This window comes from Nicotiana attenuata, unplaced genomic scaffold, assembly GCF_001879085.1.
Source record: "Nicotiana attenuata strain UT unplaced genomic scaffold, NIATTr2, whole genome shotgun sequence".
Classification (NCBI taxonomy): Eukaryota; Viridiplantae; Streptophyta; class Magnoliopsida; order Solanales; family Solanaceae; genus Nicotiana; species Nicotiana attenuata.
In genome coordinates, this window is record NW_017670416.1 from 280670 (window position 1) to 295171 (window position 14502).

Below are 14502 nucleotides of genomic sequence, written 5' to 3' on the forward strand. Positions count from 1 at the left end.
TGGCCGGGAACCACACTAGTGGATCTTGAGGGGTGCCTAACACCTTCTCCTCGAGATAATTTCAAGCCCTTACCCAATCTCTGGTTTTTCTAAATCAAATTTCTTTAGTGTCCTAATGCACTTAATCGTTAGTTGACGACTCTTCAATTGCAAACCCAATTCCCCAAAGGAAATGAGTTGTCCGCCCAAATATCATAAATCCAATTTCGCGAGAGAAAGGGGGCATCGACAAGAAAGAAACATCTGTTTCAGGTGTCATGAGAGATATTACCCTGGTCATCAATGTAAACCAAAGACCCTAAACCTAATGACAGCCACTAATGAAGCAGAACAAGAGGAGGTCTATCATGATGCAAGGGAAGCTATTGAAGTCACTGAAAATATGGAAGAAGCTTTGGCTGTGGTAGAAGAGGAACATGCAGAATTGTCAATGAATGTGGCCTTAGGAATGACTACTTCACCTTCTACTATAAAGATACAAGGGAAGGTGAAGAAGTTATCAATATTGATCTTGGTAGATAGTGGATCTACCCATAGCTTCATTAGCCCAAGAGTAGCTAAAAGCATGACAGGAATGGTATATCCCTCTGCTCAACCTCTGAGAGTAGTTGTGGCCAATGGACAACAGATGTTTAGTGAAGAATGGTGTCCCAAGTTTAAGTGGACCATGCAGGGAGAAGAATTTCATTTTCCTATTAGAGTATTACACCTTGGGGGCTATGACATGGTGTTTGGGATGAATTGGTTAGATCAGTTCACTCCTGTCATTCTCAACACAAGACCTCTTAGTGTGACCTTCCTTAAAGAGGGCAGAATCATCACACTTAAGGGCAATACTGATAGTGTTGAGGTATGGTCTGATGTTGAGGAAAACACAGCAAAATTATTGCAACAAGGAAGCAGCTGCTGTTTAGTGCAATTATATGATTTATCCCAACAAACTCCAGAAGTGGATGTACCTGCACCAGTTCTTGAGTTGCTGCAAAAGTATGCTGATATCTTTGAAGAACCCATGGCCTTGCCTCTGACAAGAAGTTGTGACCACACCATCACTTTGATGCCTGATGCTCACCCTTTCAGCCTAAGACCATACAGATATTCTCACGACCAAAAGGATGCAATTGAGCACATGATCACAGAAATGCTCAAGGTTAGGACTGTGGTACCTAGCCAATCTTGCTTTGCCTCACCAGCTCTCCTAGTTAAAAAGAAGGATTCCATATGGAGATTGTGTATTGATTACAGAAAGTTAAATGCAATGACAGTTAAAAACAAGTATCCTATCCCAGTAGTGGAGGACTTATTGGATGAGCTAAAGGGAGCAGTCCTGTTTTCTAAGATTGACCTTAGATCTGGTTATCATCAAGTGAGGATGAAGGAATCTGATGAGTTCAAGATTGCTTTTAGAACACATCATGGGCTATGGCAATTCAAAGTCATGCTATTTGGGTTGACTAATACACCTGCTACATTTCAGGCATTGATGCATCAGGTATTTGGTGAGCATCTCAGAAAGTTCATCTTAGTGTTTTTTGATGATATCTTAGTCTAGAGTCCAGACTTGAGCAGGCACTTGAGGCATTTGGAAAAGGTGCTTCAATTGTTGAGACAGAACCAACTGTATGCTAAGAGATCAAAATGCTCCTTTGCTCAACCCCAAGTGGACTACCTTGGCCACATTATTTCAGGGAATGGTGTTCAAACCGACCCTGCTACGATTCAGACAATGCTGCAATGGCCTACACCAACAAACATTAAGGAATTAAGAGGGTTCCTTGGATTCACTGATACTACAGGAGATTTATATTGGGTTATGGAGTCATTAGTAAGCCATTGACTTCACTGCTCAAGAAAGGAAACTTTACATGGACTGAAGAAGCTACGGCTGCATTTGAAAAGCTTAAAGAGGCAATGGTTAAGGCTCATGTATTGGCCTTACCTGATTTCTCTAAGCCCTTCATTGTAGAAGTTGATGCTAGTGACTCAGGTATTGGAGCCATACTCATGCAAGAGCATCATCCCATAGCTTATCTGAGTCAGGATCTTAGTCCTAAACATCAAGGACTATCAATTTATGAGAAGGAATTACTGGCCTTAATACTAGTTGTGGACAAGTGGAGGCATTACTTGCAGCAGAATTTTTTCATAGTCAAGACTGACCATTTCAGCCTCAAATTCCTCAAGGATCAGATAATTTCTCCTGTGCTACAGCATAAAGGGTTAACTAAGTTACTGGGGCTAAACTTTGATATTCAGTATAGGAAAGGGAGTGAGAATTCAGCAGCTGATGCCTTATCAAGGAAAATCACAGGACATTTTAATACTATCACCAGCATCAGACCAACTTGGGATCAAGAAGTGTTGGAAAGTTATCATGGAGATGAGGAAGCAACTCAACTCATTTCTGACCTTACTCATAATCCCAATGGAAGTGCTACAAACCAAGTGGTGAATGGGCTACTAAGACATTTGGGCAACTTATGGATAGGAAGTGAGACAACAGTTGGTTAAGATCATGCACTCCTCAGCACTAGGAGGTCATTCTAGAGTGTTAGCCACTTACAAAAGGTTGAGGTCACTTTTCTATTGGCCATCTATGCAATCAGACATTCAGAAGGTCATCCAAGAATGTGATGTTTGCCAAAGAAACAAAACTGAAAACATTGCACCCCCGGGATTGCTGCAACCCTTGCCCATTCTAGAACATCCTTGGAAACACATTTGTATGGATTTTATTGAAGGACTTCCAAAATCAGAAGGGAAAGACACTATCCTAGTGGTGATTGACAGGTTCAGTAAGTATGCACATTTCATTCCACTCCTTCATCCTTTCAATGCAGCTCAAGTTGCAAAGGCTTTCCTAGATCAAGTGTATAAGTTACATGGCCTTCCTCAAAGCATAGTATCTGACAGAGATAAAGTGTTCACCAGCCTGTTTTGGAGGGAACTTTTCAAGTTATTGAAGGTTGAGCTGCACATGAGTTCAGCTTACCATCCTCAGACGGATGGTCAATTAGAGAGGTTAAACAGGTGCTTAGAAACATATCTCAGATGCATGACAAGTCATAAACCAAAGGCATGGAATCAATGGCTTTCCCTAGCTGAATTATGGTACAACACCTCATTCCATTCTGCATTACAAATGACTCCATTCCAGGTTATCTATGGTTATGAACCTCCTCGGCTGACATTCGAATTAGTGGCTCAAGGTAAAGTGGATTCTGTAGATCAGTGGTTAAAGGAAAGGCAAGTGATGGCTAAAGTACTGCAGGAAAGCCTCAGAAAAGCTCAGAATAGGATGAAACAACAGGCAGATAAGCACAGGACTGATCGAGAATTTTCAGTAGGGGATTGGGTCTATCTTAAGCTACAGCCTTATAGGCAGTCCTCTGTTGCTATCCGGAAAAGCCTTAAGCTTTCTTCTAAGTTCTATGGTCCTTATCAAGTCCTCAAAAGGATTGGCAATGCTGCTTATGAGTTACAACTTCCTCCATCAGAAAAAATTCATTCAGTTTTTCATGTTTCACAGCTCAAGAAGAAGATAGGCACTAATATAGTTGCATGTGTTGATCCTCCTGTGTGCTCACCTGATGGAGCTCCTATGACTGAACCAGTTGCTGTGTTAGGTTGGAGAATGATCAAGCGGGGGAATAAAGCAGTGACACAAGTTTTGATACAATGGTCCAACTTACTTCCGGAAGAGGCTACTTGGGAAGATTATCGCTTCATCAAATCCTAGTTTCCAAATTTCGAACCTTGAGGACAAGGTTCTATAAGGGGAAGGGTTTGTTACATTGTTGGTAGTTAATGGTAATAGTTGTCACATTAGTCCCATAGTTTTAATTATAGCAACTTAGTCCTATGTAAATTTAAATTCCAGTCATTTTTAGTCCTATTAGCGAGTAGTACAGGACTGCTGTCCTACACTGCCAGTTGGCAGTATTTACTGATCCCTAGGCAACAAAAATGGCAGAGTTGTCCTTATTTATATTCCCTGTATTTCAATGATTAGCTATGAATAAAATCTATCTAAATTTCCTCTCCTAATTCTCTCTTCTTTTTTCCTTCTTCTTCTCTCTTCTTCTTTTCTTCCTTTCATCAGCTACAAGTTCATCTTTTCTGTTACTTGTTGAGTGTGAGAGTAACATTCCTGTTTGGATAATGTAAATTGTGTCTGATTGGAAATTTTGTGACAATATTTTTTTCTACATTGTAAGCCTTTGCCTTCAGTTAGCAATCACATCCTTTTTGTTTGTGCAATAAAGTTAAGATTTTTATGTCTCCTTATTACTTATTTGGTTGCTTTCTTACAATTTTAGATCTTTTGATTTCGTGTTTTTGTCAAAATAGCAGATTATTGATGGACATGTCCCCCTTTTAGGGTTTTCTAGATGAATTCAGGTAAATTTGTTTTTTGGCCTTCCTAAGTGGTGGTTCCTAAATCTAGCGTTTGTGTTCCTGTTGCATATTGCAATTTAATATTGTATAATATCATATGTGTGACTATCCTGTTGTATGCCCTACCATGCCTCCCCTTGATTTCCTCAATTTGCCTGATTTAGTCATTTGGGTCCTTAGACGAAGCTTAAATGATAGGAGTATATGATTTTTGTTATCCCTTGCAAATCTATCCAAGTCTTATTGTTCTACTGAAAAATTCTCAAGTGATCGCCACTGTAATTGACTATTTATCCATCTTGTGTGGATCTGAATTCTGCTTCTGCAAGTTTTTCTCAATAAAGTTGTAGCTAAATTTGAGGGGAGGCCCCTCAGCTTATTTCCTGGTATTATTCCAATATTCAAACAGCTGCAGAGAATTTTCGGTTTCAAAATCATATGTTCTTTTGTTAACTACATCCATGCCTCCGGTAATTTTTTATATTAGAGATGTACCGTGTGAGCTTTAGTAATGTGTTTCAGTTCCACAATAGTAGTTCTTGCTTGAGTTTCTATCAGAATAATGGTAATGCTGCAGCATGCTTTTTTCAAATTAATGGTAGAGCTTTGTTTTAAATATGATAATGTGTTTTGGCAATTAACTCTTGCACTTTAGTAGCAAGAGTTTTGGGATTTAAGATCATTGCACTTTAGTAGCAAGAGTGTTGGGATTTAAGATCCTTGCACTTTAGTTGCAAGAACAGAAAACATATTCTAGGAAATTCCTAATCCAAAGAAGCTAACATAGAGATGGGATTTAGAGCCAAGTCGTGGGTGAGAGAGATCGGAGATTTCAACTACAACATCCATTGTATTTTAATTGTTCAAGTGTAGCTTCTTTGTTGAATCTGTTGATGAGATTTTAAAAAAGATGATGGGATAGTAAATCATGATTGTTTAGTGTACGCATCCATTTGTCTTCTTTTTCCTTATGATCTGCCTTTGTAAATTGCTTTATTCTCTTCTCTTTTTCCTTTTTCTGTTTCTTCGTTAGCCCAAGAATTAATGCTAAGATTCCAATGATAACCTAAAAGGTGAAGATTATTGGAACAACATTGTGCCCAGCAATTTCCAAAAAAATTAATTTTGTTGTTTATTAATGGATCCAGCTTATTTAAATTCATCGTTCATCAAATTTTTTGGCTTTTGTTCCCCCTATTTTCCTATTTATCTTACTATAGATTCGAAGACTCAATTATTGCTCTAGCCTTTAATATTCTGCAGTTTGAAAAGCTTAAAAGTCTCAATTATTACTCTTCCAACCTTTTCTATTCCTTATTTGGTTTTTAAAGTATTGGTCTTTAACTACTATCAGACATTTGATAATATTGAGTTTCTATGTATGATGAGCAGATCCTTGAGCACAAAGTTTCTTTGCTTGAAGAAAAAATTGCGGGGCTATAGAAAGAGATAAAAGAATGTCAGATTAGTTGTGAAGATTTGACACAATGAGATTTTGATGCCCAGGTTTGTTTAGCTATTGTTAGCTAAATATTTTTAACTTAATTATTAAATGGCTCAATTACTGCTAGAAGTCTTTTATAAGATTCTGATATAGCAAGTTGAATGGATATCTCAATTTTGAAGATTGAATCTGCTAAAAATGGTAAAGCTTGGGATGAGATCGACAATTCTAATGAAGTTAGACTCAGTTACTGTTGAAACTTATTTCATGTTATTAGTAAATTAACACAATTTCTTGTTCTGGTCCTGGATGGTTCCTTTCTCCTATGATTTGAATTTAGTGAAAAAGTATGTAAGGAAAATACAAGAAGTAAAAGCAAAGTTGCGTCACTTACAAAGCTCAAATAGTACAACGCATGGAGAACCTGTGAATTATTTGGGGTTAGACTTTGTAACTTCATTCAAAGGATTTCAAGTTCACATCAAGGCAAATGGATTCATGTGGAGGCGCTTGGTTCCTAACTCTCTCTTGGTGAAGTGTTTAAAATCTAAGTAAATTAGTTAACATTTCCTTATGTACCTTTGTCTATTTTTAGAATTTCAGTAATGCATATAGAAGAGCCTTGTACCTAGAGCAGTGATGAGCACAGTTCCGAGGATATCAGTGGCTGTTACACTCGGTGGCTGTTGCACTCATTCGTACAAAAAGAGAGCAGCCATCCAGTTTATATACTAATGAGGTACGACGGACTGCATGGAGTTGCAGCAGAATAACCAACTCTGATAAAAAAAGATCATGCTACCAACAAGTCGAGATTCGAAGGAACTAAAGTTTCTTTTCCCGTGGGAAGCAGTGTTTCACAGTGTCGCTAGGACCACATGGATAAAATGTCATATTTTCCTTTTCTTTTTTGTCCATTTTCTCTGTTTTCCTATTTATCTTATTGTAAGATTAAAGGTCTCAATTGTTGTTACTCCAATCTTCTCTATCATGTATAGTGAAAAGTTTGTAAGTTTACCCGAATCTTTCATATTCCTTATTTGGTTGTTCAAGTACTGATCTTTTAATAAATAATTATGCTATTCTTTTTGCCGTTTTCCCTCAGTATCTTCATATTCAAAAGTCAATAAATTAAGGAACATCCATTTCCCTCAAAGCCCCTCGAAATCTCCTACAGTAAAGTATGTGCTGAAAGTAAATCGTTTTCATTATACTTAAAACTCTTTTCTGTAGTTATAGTTCTTGATGGATTATGTTACCAATGTAAATTGCATTTATTGTTGAAAATGGGGCATTTGAGTCTATGGCTATAGTAGGAAAGATTGACCAAATTTAAAACTCTTAAATAATCTAATTATAACAAGTTCATTAAGTATTTTACCTCTTATTCCAAATTTTTCATCAGCTTGGTCTTATATAAGGGGAAGTGCACAGTTAACCACTAATTAAAGATGTTTTCACTCTTTAGCCTCTGTTTAAAATGTATTTATTCTTTAGCCAGTGCTTAATAAACTTTTACCAGTCCGGACGAAAATACCCCTGTGCTAGACATGAGTGCTATGTAAATATTAAGGACATGGTGTCTTTAACTTCATGAATGTTGTGTGAATATGAAGGACAACGTGTCCTGTATTTGTACCTTCCGTTGTTAAACTTTAGGACATCATGTCCTTAACTTCATATGTGCAGTGTAAATACTAAGAACATGACGTCCTTAACTTCATGTGTGCAGTGTAAATGCTAAGGACATAATGTCCTTAACTTGTATTTGCACCTTCAGTTGTTAAACTTTAGGACCTCATGTCCTTAACTTCATATGTGCGGTATAAATGTTAAGGATATGGTGTCCTTAACTTTATGAGTGTTGTATAAATATTAAGGACATGAGTGCCCTTAACTTCATGAATGCTATGTAAAAATTAAGGACAACGTGTCCTGTATTTGCACCTTTCGTTGTTAAACTTTAGGACATCATGTCCTTAACTTCATATGTGCAATGTAAATGTTAAGGACATGACGTCCTTAACTTCATTTGTGCAGCGTAAATGTTAAGGATATAATGTCTTAACTTGTATTTGCACCTTCTGTTGTTAAACTTTAGGACCTCATGTCCTTAACTTCATATGTGCAGTATAAATGTTAAGGACATGGTGTCCTTAAGTTTATGAGTGTTGTGTAAATATTAAGTACATGAGTGTCCTTAACTTCACGAATGTTATGTAAATACTAAGGACAAAGTGTCCTGTATTTGCACCTTCCATTGTTAAACTTTAGGACATCATGTCCTTAACTTCATATGTGCAGTGTAAATGTTCAGGACATGGCGTCCTTAACTTCATGTGTGCACTATAAATGTTAAGGACACCATGTCCTTAATATTTACACAGCACTCATGAATAAAGGGTAAAAACGTCTTTTCGTATTAATTTTAATAAAGTAGTGACTATTTTTGCTCAGCATTAAAAATACTGAATAAAAACTAAATACCATGTTAGAAAGTGGCTATCCCTCGCCATTTCTACCTTTATCTAAGGCTGCGCAACTTTGGTTCCTACTACAGATTATTGTAACTTCTGATTTTCTTTAAATCACATGTTCACGGTTTGGTCACCAATGTCTTCGCGAGAAGATGGCAGTTCTACTAAACATTTAATGTAACTTCTTTTGTGAAGTTGCTGCTTTTGTTTTAAGTGATAATGTTTTTTAATACTTAAGTTTTACAAAAAAATTAGATTGTAAATTTTAATATAATAAATTTGAAAAATAATTGAACTGGAGCATCTAATGAGTCCTATTATATTGATTAATTTTTTGATTTTAAAGTCCTATATAATTTTATACTATAACTTAAACAAATTATCTAACAAGTTTATATGATATTTTAACATTGTATACTTATGGATATGGGTAAAATTATCTTTTCCTATAAAAAGTGGCTTTTATTGTAGTGTATGACTTTGGAGAAGCAAATGAATAGTCCATGGATTTTTTTTGTCCTAAAATAAAGATATCATAAAGATAAAATAAAGCAAATTTTATCTTGATATCATTTTTTTACAAAAAAAAAAAAAAACATAATTGTAATATTTCTCTACAACCACGCGGACAAATTTACTAGTTAATAAATAATAGATAGACTTATAAGTTACAACAACAATAAAATTTAGCGAGTATATCTTAAGCTCATCACCGGGAGCAAAACCCTACTCTGTTGATCTCACTGAGGGCAGAAACATCAGTCGTCGGGAACACCAAATGTAAAAGAGGGACCGAAGAGGATGTGTTAATTCCCTTGATTTTGTCCAAAGCTCTTTTAACTTCGAGTGGTGATGGCACATTGTACCATTGTACATACCAAGAAAGAAGAGTTGATGAAACCCTTCTCCCATAATCTTCAGTTGGCCATTTTCCAGATTTCATGTACGTAGAGAAGTCGTTTGGGAATTCAAGAGATGAATTAAGAATCTCATCTACCCGCTTCCGGACTGAACCAAGAAAAGTTGATTGCACTATCCCTTCCTTTGAACTTGTTGATCTTTTACTTAGCAAACCATTACTGTAAGCCAGTGCTATCTGTACACCAAGATGGACTACGATAATCAATTAAAGATAGATACCAAGACAGCAATTAAAGGTAATTGCAGACATAAAACTACTTGAAACTAGTCCTATGCAGCTTAGTAGGAAAGGCGTAGAGAACAATTATTTTCCCTATTGATCAGCTTCTATCAAGCATACATACAGCCAGTAAATCAACAGACAGCACAACGTTAAGAACAACAAGTATTTCCAAATAGATTTGTGACCTAACACTGTTAAGTTTTGTTTCTTAGTATAAGGAAACTTTAACATAAGGCACATAATTGTTACCAAATACTAATTAGGTGACATACTGATTGTCCAAGGTTTTCCAAGGGTAAAATCTGTACTTGCCACAATAAAATCCTCTTATTGACATATGTTAGATATCTAGAGAAGATTTATTTCATAAAGATGAAATAGTATTTAAAGAGTATTACGTCTGTATCGGTGTTAGATATGTTAAGATACATTAATACTCATCGACAAAGGATAGGATATAAACTTTCCAAAATAAAAACATCTGTCTTTTGGACTTTCTTATGTTAGATAAGTATTATTTCATAAAGAAGAAAATAATAAAGTTAAAGATATATTAGTGCTTATGGTGTTAAAAATGTTAATAATACATTAAGGGGTGTAAGAATAAGTTTGAATAGGGTGTATTAGTAATGCTGGGTTTAGTAATGCTGGGATTATTTCTTATCCACTATTTGATTTGGTGTATTAAAAATAACATGCATTGCATAGGGGTGTATACATGCTCTCTTATCCATGTATTAAAAATCATGGTATTATTAATGCCATGGTTTGCTATGTATTAGTTATACATAGGATAATACCAAATAGGGTGTATAACTAATACTTGTATTAGTTGTACCAAAGCTAATACATGAATTATTTTCTCCTAATACATCCTACCAAATGGCCCCTAATGGTCATCATATTTTGGTACCAATACTAAGACCACAAACTCTGCAACTCTCAAATACATGACTCCATGCATGTAATCAAGCAATTTATATTAATAATAATAATAATCTGCGCAGAAGCATACAATTCAACACATAGCTCCCGCACAGAAATCTCAATGCCATCTGCCATCATTAATTCATTATACTTTCATAGTTTCATGTACTTAGCTCATGCATTAGGTTGATAATAGATAAATAAATCTTTCTAATACCAATCAGATTACTTTTAAGTAAACCATAGCTAGCGCCCCCCCCCCCCCCCCCCCCACTTCAGCAATATCACGTACACTAACCTCTAGTTTAAACGTTACACCAACCTCCTATTTGATTTGTGTTCTGGAGACTTCACATCACTAGCTTAATATGAGGCCTAAATTTTTAAAAGAAAGTTATAAGATATGTTTTTATTTCAAATACAAAGTTGTTAATAATTTTTTTTATAATTGATTTTCTCTAAATAAATTATGTTCAATTGATAATATAACCAACTCATTTAATCTTTCTTGAGATATTGTTGATCTTAGATAAGATTTTACAGAGCAATAGAAGTATAAAACAATTGAAAACTTAAAAATATTGTTTAACACTTGAACTAATGAAATCTTTGGGAAAGAAGGTGAGTAATGACATCTTGGAGAAAGAAAGTGAGCAAGAATATCAATGAAAAACTGAATCGTTGCAAAAACTATTCATCTACCCATTTTTAAGTAAGTCAAATTATTACCTCATTTATATATCTAAAAAAATTTCTTTCCTTTTATATTAAAAACTCTACTTTTTGTATTAAAAATACTAGATATTATTTTTTAAATACTTAGGAACTTATTATTTTTTAAAAATGGGGCCCCCCAACTTTGGGGGCCTAAGGCACAAGCCTTACCCGTCGTAACTATGGAGCCGGCCCTGGTTTCAAAGAGCATTTGGTTTGGATTACACTCTACGGTAGCCAGGTATACAAAAAAAGACATGCACCAAAGCACTAAACAGATGATCCAAATATATTTTGAGTCTAAAACTAGATCACATTCAAGTAAGAAAAGGAAACCCTTACTTCTTCCACAGAGAATTCAGAATGATCTAAATGCAAAATAATACAAAGATGGCATGCCCAAGCACTAAGCAGGTAGTTAAATGGAAATTTGAGTCTGAAACAAGATCACTTTCAAGAAAATTCATAGGTTGGACCAGCTACTCAGGTACAAAGCAAACAACAGATACCTTCAAACTTGAGATGAACAGCGTGTCCTGTAAATTGCTGGATCTACTAGTAATCTGATCGACCATGGAACCAATAGTTGTGTATAATGACAGATACACCTGCAGCGTTTCCAAATGTTAAAAAACTACCTCCTAATACTAACACAAGCTTCTGAACAAGGAGAACAAGTAACAAAACCTTCATGAGAATCTACTTCAAATATTGAGTAGATAACATTTTTTTTTTTCTGAAAAGGCTAGCAGAAGTTCAATTCAAATGTAAGTTTTTTTGTGGTAACTACACAACTGCATGGCTCAAAGACACAGCGTGCACTACCCACCATTTAAGATTCGCTGTTAAAATATCAAGGTGAAAGAACATTTGCAAGATGAAGCATCACCTGTAATAGTGCTGCCCTGTCCTTGCTTACACACTCAAATAACACTTGTAAGCAAAATTCCTGGAAGTCAATGTCAGATCTGCAAACATGCAATACAGGCTTTACTGTCAACTCATGATTCCAATCAGAAGACAAGATTATCAGCAGGACTTCAGACAATCCTGCTACATTCACATCTTGGAGGCTAATCGTTCATTATCTGTGCAATCAAGTTTGATAGGACTTCACAAAATCTCGCTGCATTCACATAATCAAGGTTATTCTTTCATGCAATTTTGTTATACTCCCTCCGTTTCAATTTAGATGAGGCAGTTTGACTCGGCACGGAGTTTAAGGAAAAAAAGACTTTTGAAATTTGTGGTCTTAAAAGTTTAAGGGGTAAAAGCTTTATGGGGTCATGACATTTGTGTGATTATAAAAGCTTCTAGTTAAGAGTAAAATGAGTAAATGAAGAGTTTAAAGTTGAGTTATTTCCAATTGTAGAAATGTGTCATTCTTTTTTGGAACGTACTAATAAGGAAAATGTGTCGTCTAAATTGAAACGGAGTGAGCATATGTTATTTAGTTGGTTCCTTGTAAATGAATTACTTGGTAGATAAATTTCATGTAAATAGTCCCTTCTTAATTGAAGCGGATATAGCTTATTTAATCAGCTTGATGAGTCAGTTCATGCATGATTCCCGGGATTCTCATATGCAAGTTGTTCTTCACATTTTGGGGTACTGAAGTCTGCTCCATGCAAAGCTCTTCTTTTCTCCAAACATGGCCACCTCAAGGTAGAGCCATACAGATGCGGATTTGGCAGGATTTCTAGAGGACAAAAGATCTACATCCGGTAAATACACGCTCATAGGAGGAACTTAATTACTTGAGGAAGCAAGAAGCAAATTATTGTTCTTGATCAAGTGCAGAGGCAGAATATAGATCTATGGCCCAGAGTGTGTGTGAACTTTGTGGCTACAAAAGCTACTAGAGGAATTGAGATTGTCTAAAAATGGGAAACTTTCCTTGTATTGTGATAACAAGGCCGCAATCAGTATAGCTCATAATCTTGTTCAACATGACAAACAAAAAAAGCTGAAATTGATCAACAACACTTCATCAAAGAAATGATTACAAGTGGTATCTTGACTTTGTTTCATGTGTCATCAGAGAAACGGCTAGCTGATGTGTTTACAAAAGGACTCAATAAAAGATCCTTTCACACACTGGTTTGCAAGTTGAACATGTATGACATCTTTGCACCAATTTGAGGGGGAGTGCTAATTGTAGGAGGTTTTTGCTCTAATTTCATTCTTAGAATCAGGGTACTAGTTTTTGAATAAGTCTATGAATAAGTCAAGTATGTGGTTTGAATAAGTCCAAGGAGGAACCTTGTACATACCCCCCCCCCCCACCACACACACACACACTTCTCAGGGATGTAAAGTATTATCAAGAAATACAAAAGAAGCCTTTTCTTCTTCTTGAAATCTTCAGCAACGAAGCTTAAGGAAATAAAAAAACACAACAATGACTAAACATTGAGTCAGGAAATCAGTAATAGCTAGAGTATTGACTTCAGAATGAGCAATTAATAGACGGGCACTTGCCTGCTATTCCAGTTAGGGTCACAGCAGAGTTGGGCAAACGAAATTAAGCTTGGGTTAGACGAGAAAGTACTGATCAACTGATCTACCATGTCACCATCGCGACAATCTCTACTGGCGGCAGAAGCTCTTAAACGTGTCAAACCAAACACCTGTGTCAAAAGCAAACAAAATTTGATGTAACACGTAAACTAGACAAAGAAGAGTTAAATTGATGTAAATGAGAACTTACCTTGTGCATTGCTCGTGACAGCAGTGACTGACACCCCGCAGGATCATCCACATAGGAACATGCTCCGACTTTTCTCTTGACATAGAGGACACCAGAACTAAGCGCATCATTCTTGTCGCCTGAGCTCCATGGTTTTTCTGAAAAAGAGTTGCAGATAATATTGAACAAAATAAGTAAATAACGTCAATGTCCAACTACAAGAAGCCAAAGCAACGTCAAATTTACCCGAAGGAATGTGGTTGATGACTTGAGGCCAGTATCTAGGACCGCAGACACGAACAGCCTTTAACTAAAATGCAAAAAGGAAAAAACTTGGTTTGGACCTAAAGTTTCACGTATATGGTATTCTTAAAATTACAGCATAACTTTGCTTGTACAGAAGATCAGAACTTACAACAGCACGTTCTGGAAGAATACATGGGGTGACCTCATAAAAACTTGTTTCTGCATAGTGTTCTGTCTCTCGAACAGTAACTTCTAAAGGACAATAGACAGGTAAACCAGTGTCCACATCAACTGTCTGAACCCAACGCGCTTCTGTCGCAAGAACATACAGATGCCGAAAAGCCTGTACTGATGCAAACTTGAATTATAAAGTACAAAAACAATCACAGGCAAAGGAACGGAAAGAAGCATAAACAATGACAGTCAGTATATGATGTTTACTTAGATTATTAACCAAAATAGA

General features: G+C 36.1%; 1 protein-coding gene and 1 long non-coding RNA gene across 3 annotated transcripts in view; one reads left to right on the forward strand and one right to left on the reverse strand.

Moving 5' to 3' along the window:
- Positions 1-4000: 4000 nt before the first annotated feature.
- On the forward strand, positions 4001-6931 carry LOC109239127. 2 transcript variants are annotated; one of them, XR_002069856.1, is made up of 3 exons: positions 4001-4212; positions 4351-4401; positions 5791-6931. It is a non-coding gene; the product is annotated as an uncharacterized LOC109239127 (long non-coding RNA). The 2 variants fall into 2 exon arrangements; XR_002069855.1 differs by having other exon boundaries at positions 4354-4401.
- A 1924-nt stretch (positions 6932-8855) lies between these two features.
- LOC109239128 (anaphase-promoting complex subunit 1) overlaps positions 8856-14502 on the reverse strand; it is a 40529-nt gene continuing 34882 nt past the window's right edge. Inside the window, exons 31-37 of the mRNA XM_019405648.1 lie at positions 14209-14382; positions 14040-14103; positions 13815-13951; positions 13586-13734; positions 11994-12072; positions 11614-11712; positions 8856-9415 (exon numbers count right to left, since the gene is read on the reverse strand). Coding sequence (XP_019261193.1) covers positions 9029-9415; positions 11614-11712; positions 11994-12072; positions 13586-13734; positions 13815-13951; positions 14040-14103; positions 14209-14382 — 1089 coding nt within the window. The 3' untranslated portion in view covers positions 8856-9028. The remainder of the gene's footprint in view (positions 9416-11613; positions 11713-11993; positions 12073-13585; positions 13735-13814; positions 13952-14039; positions 14104-14208; positions 14383-14502) is intronic.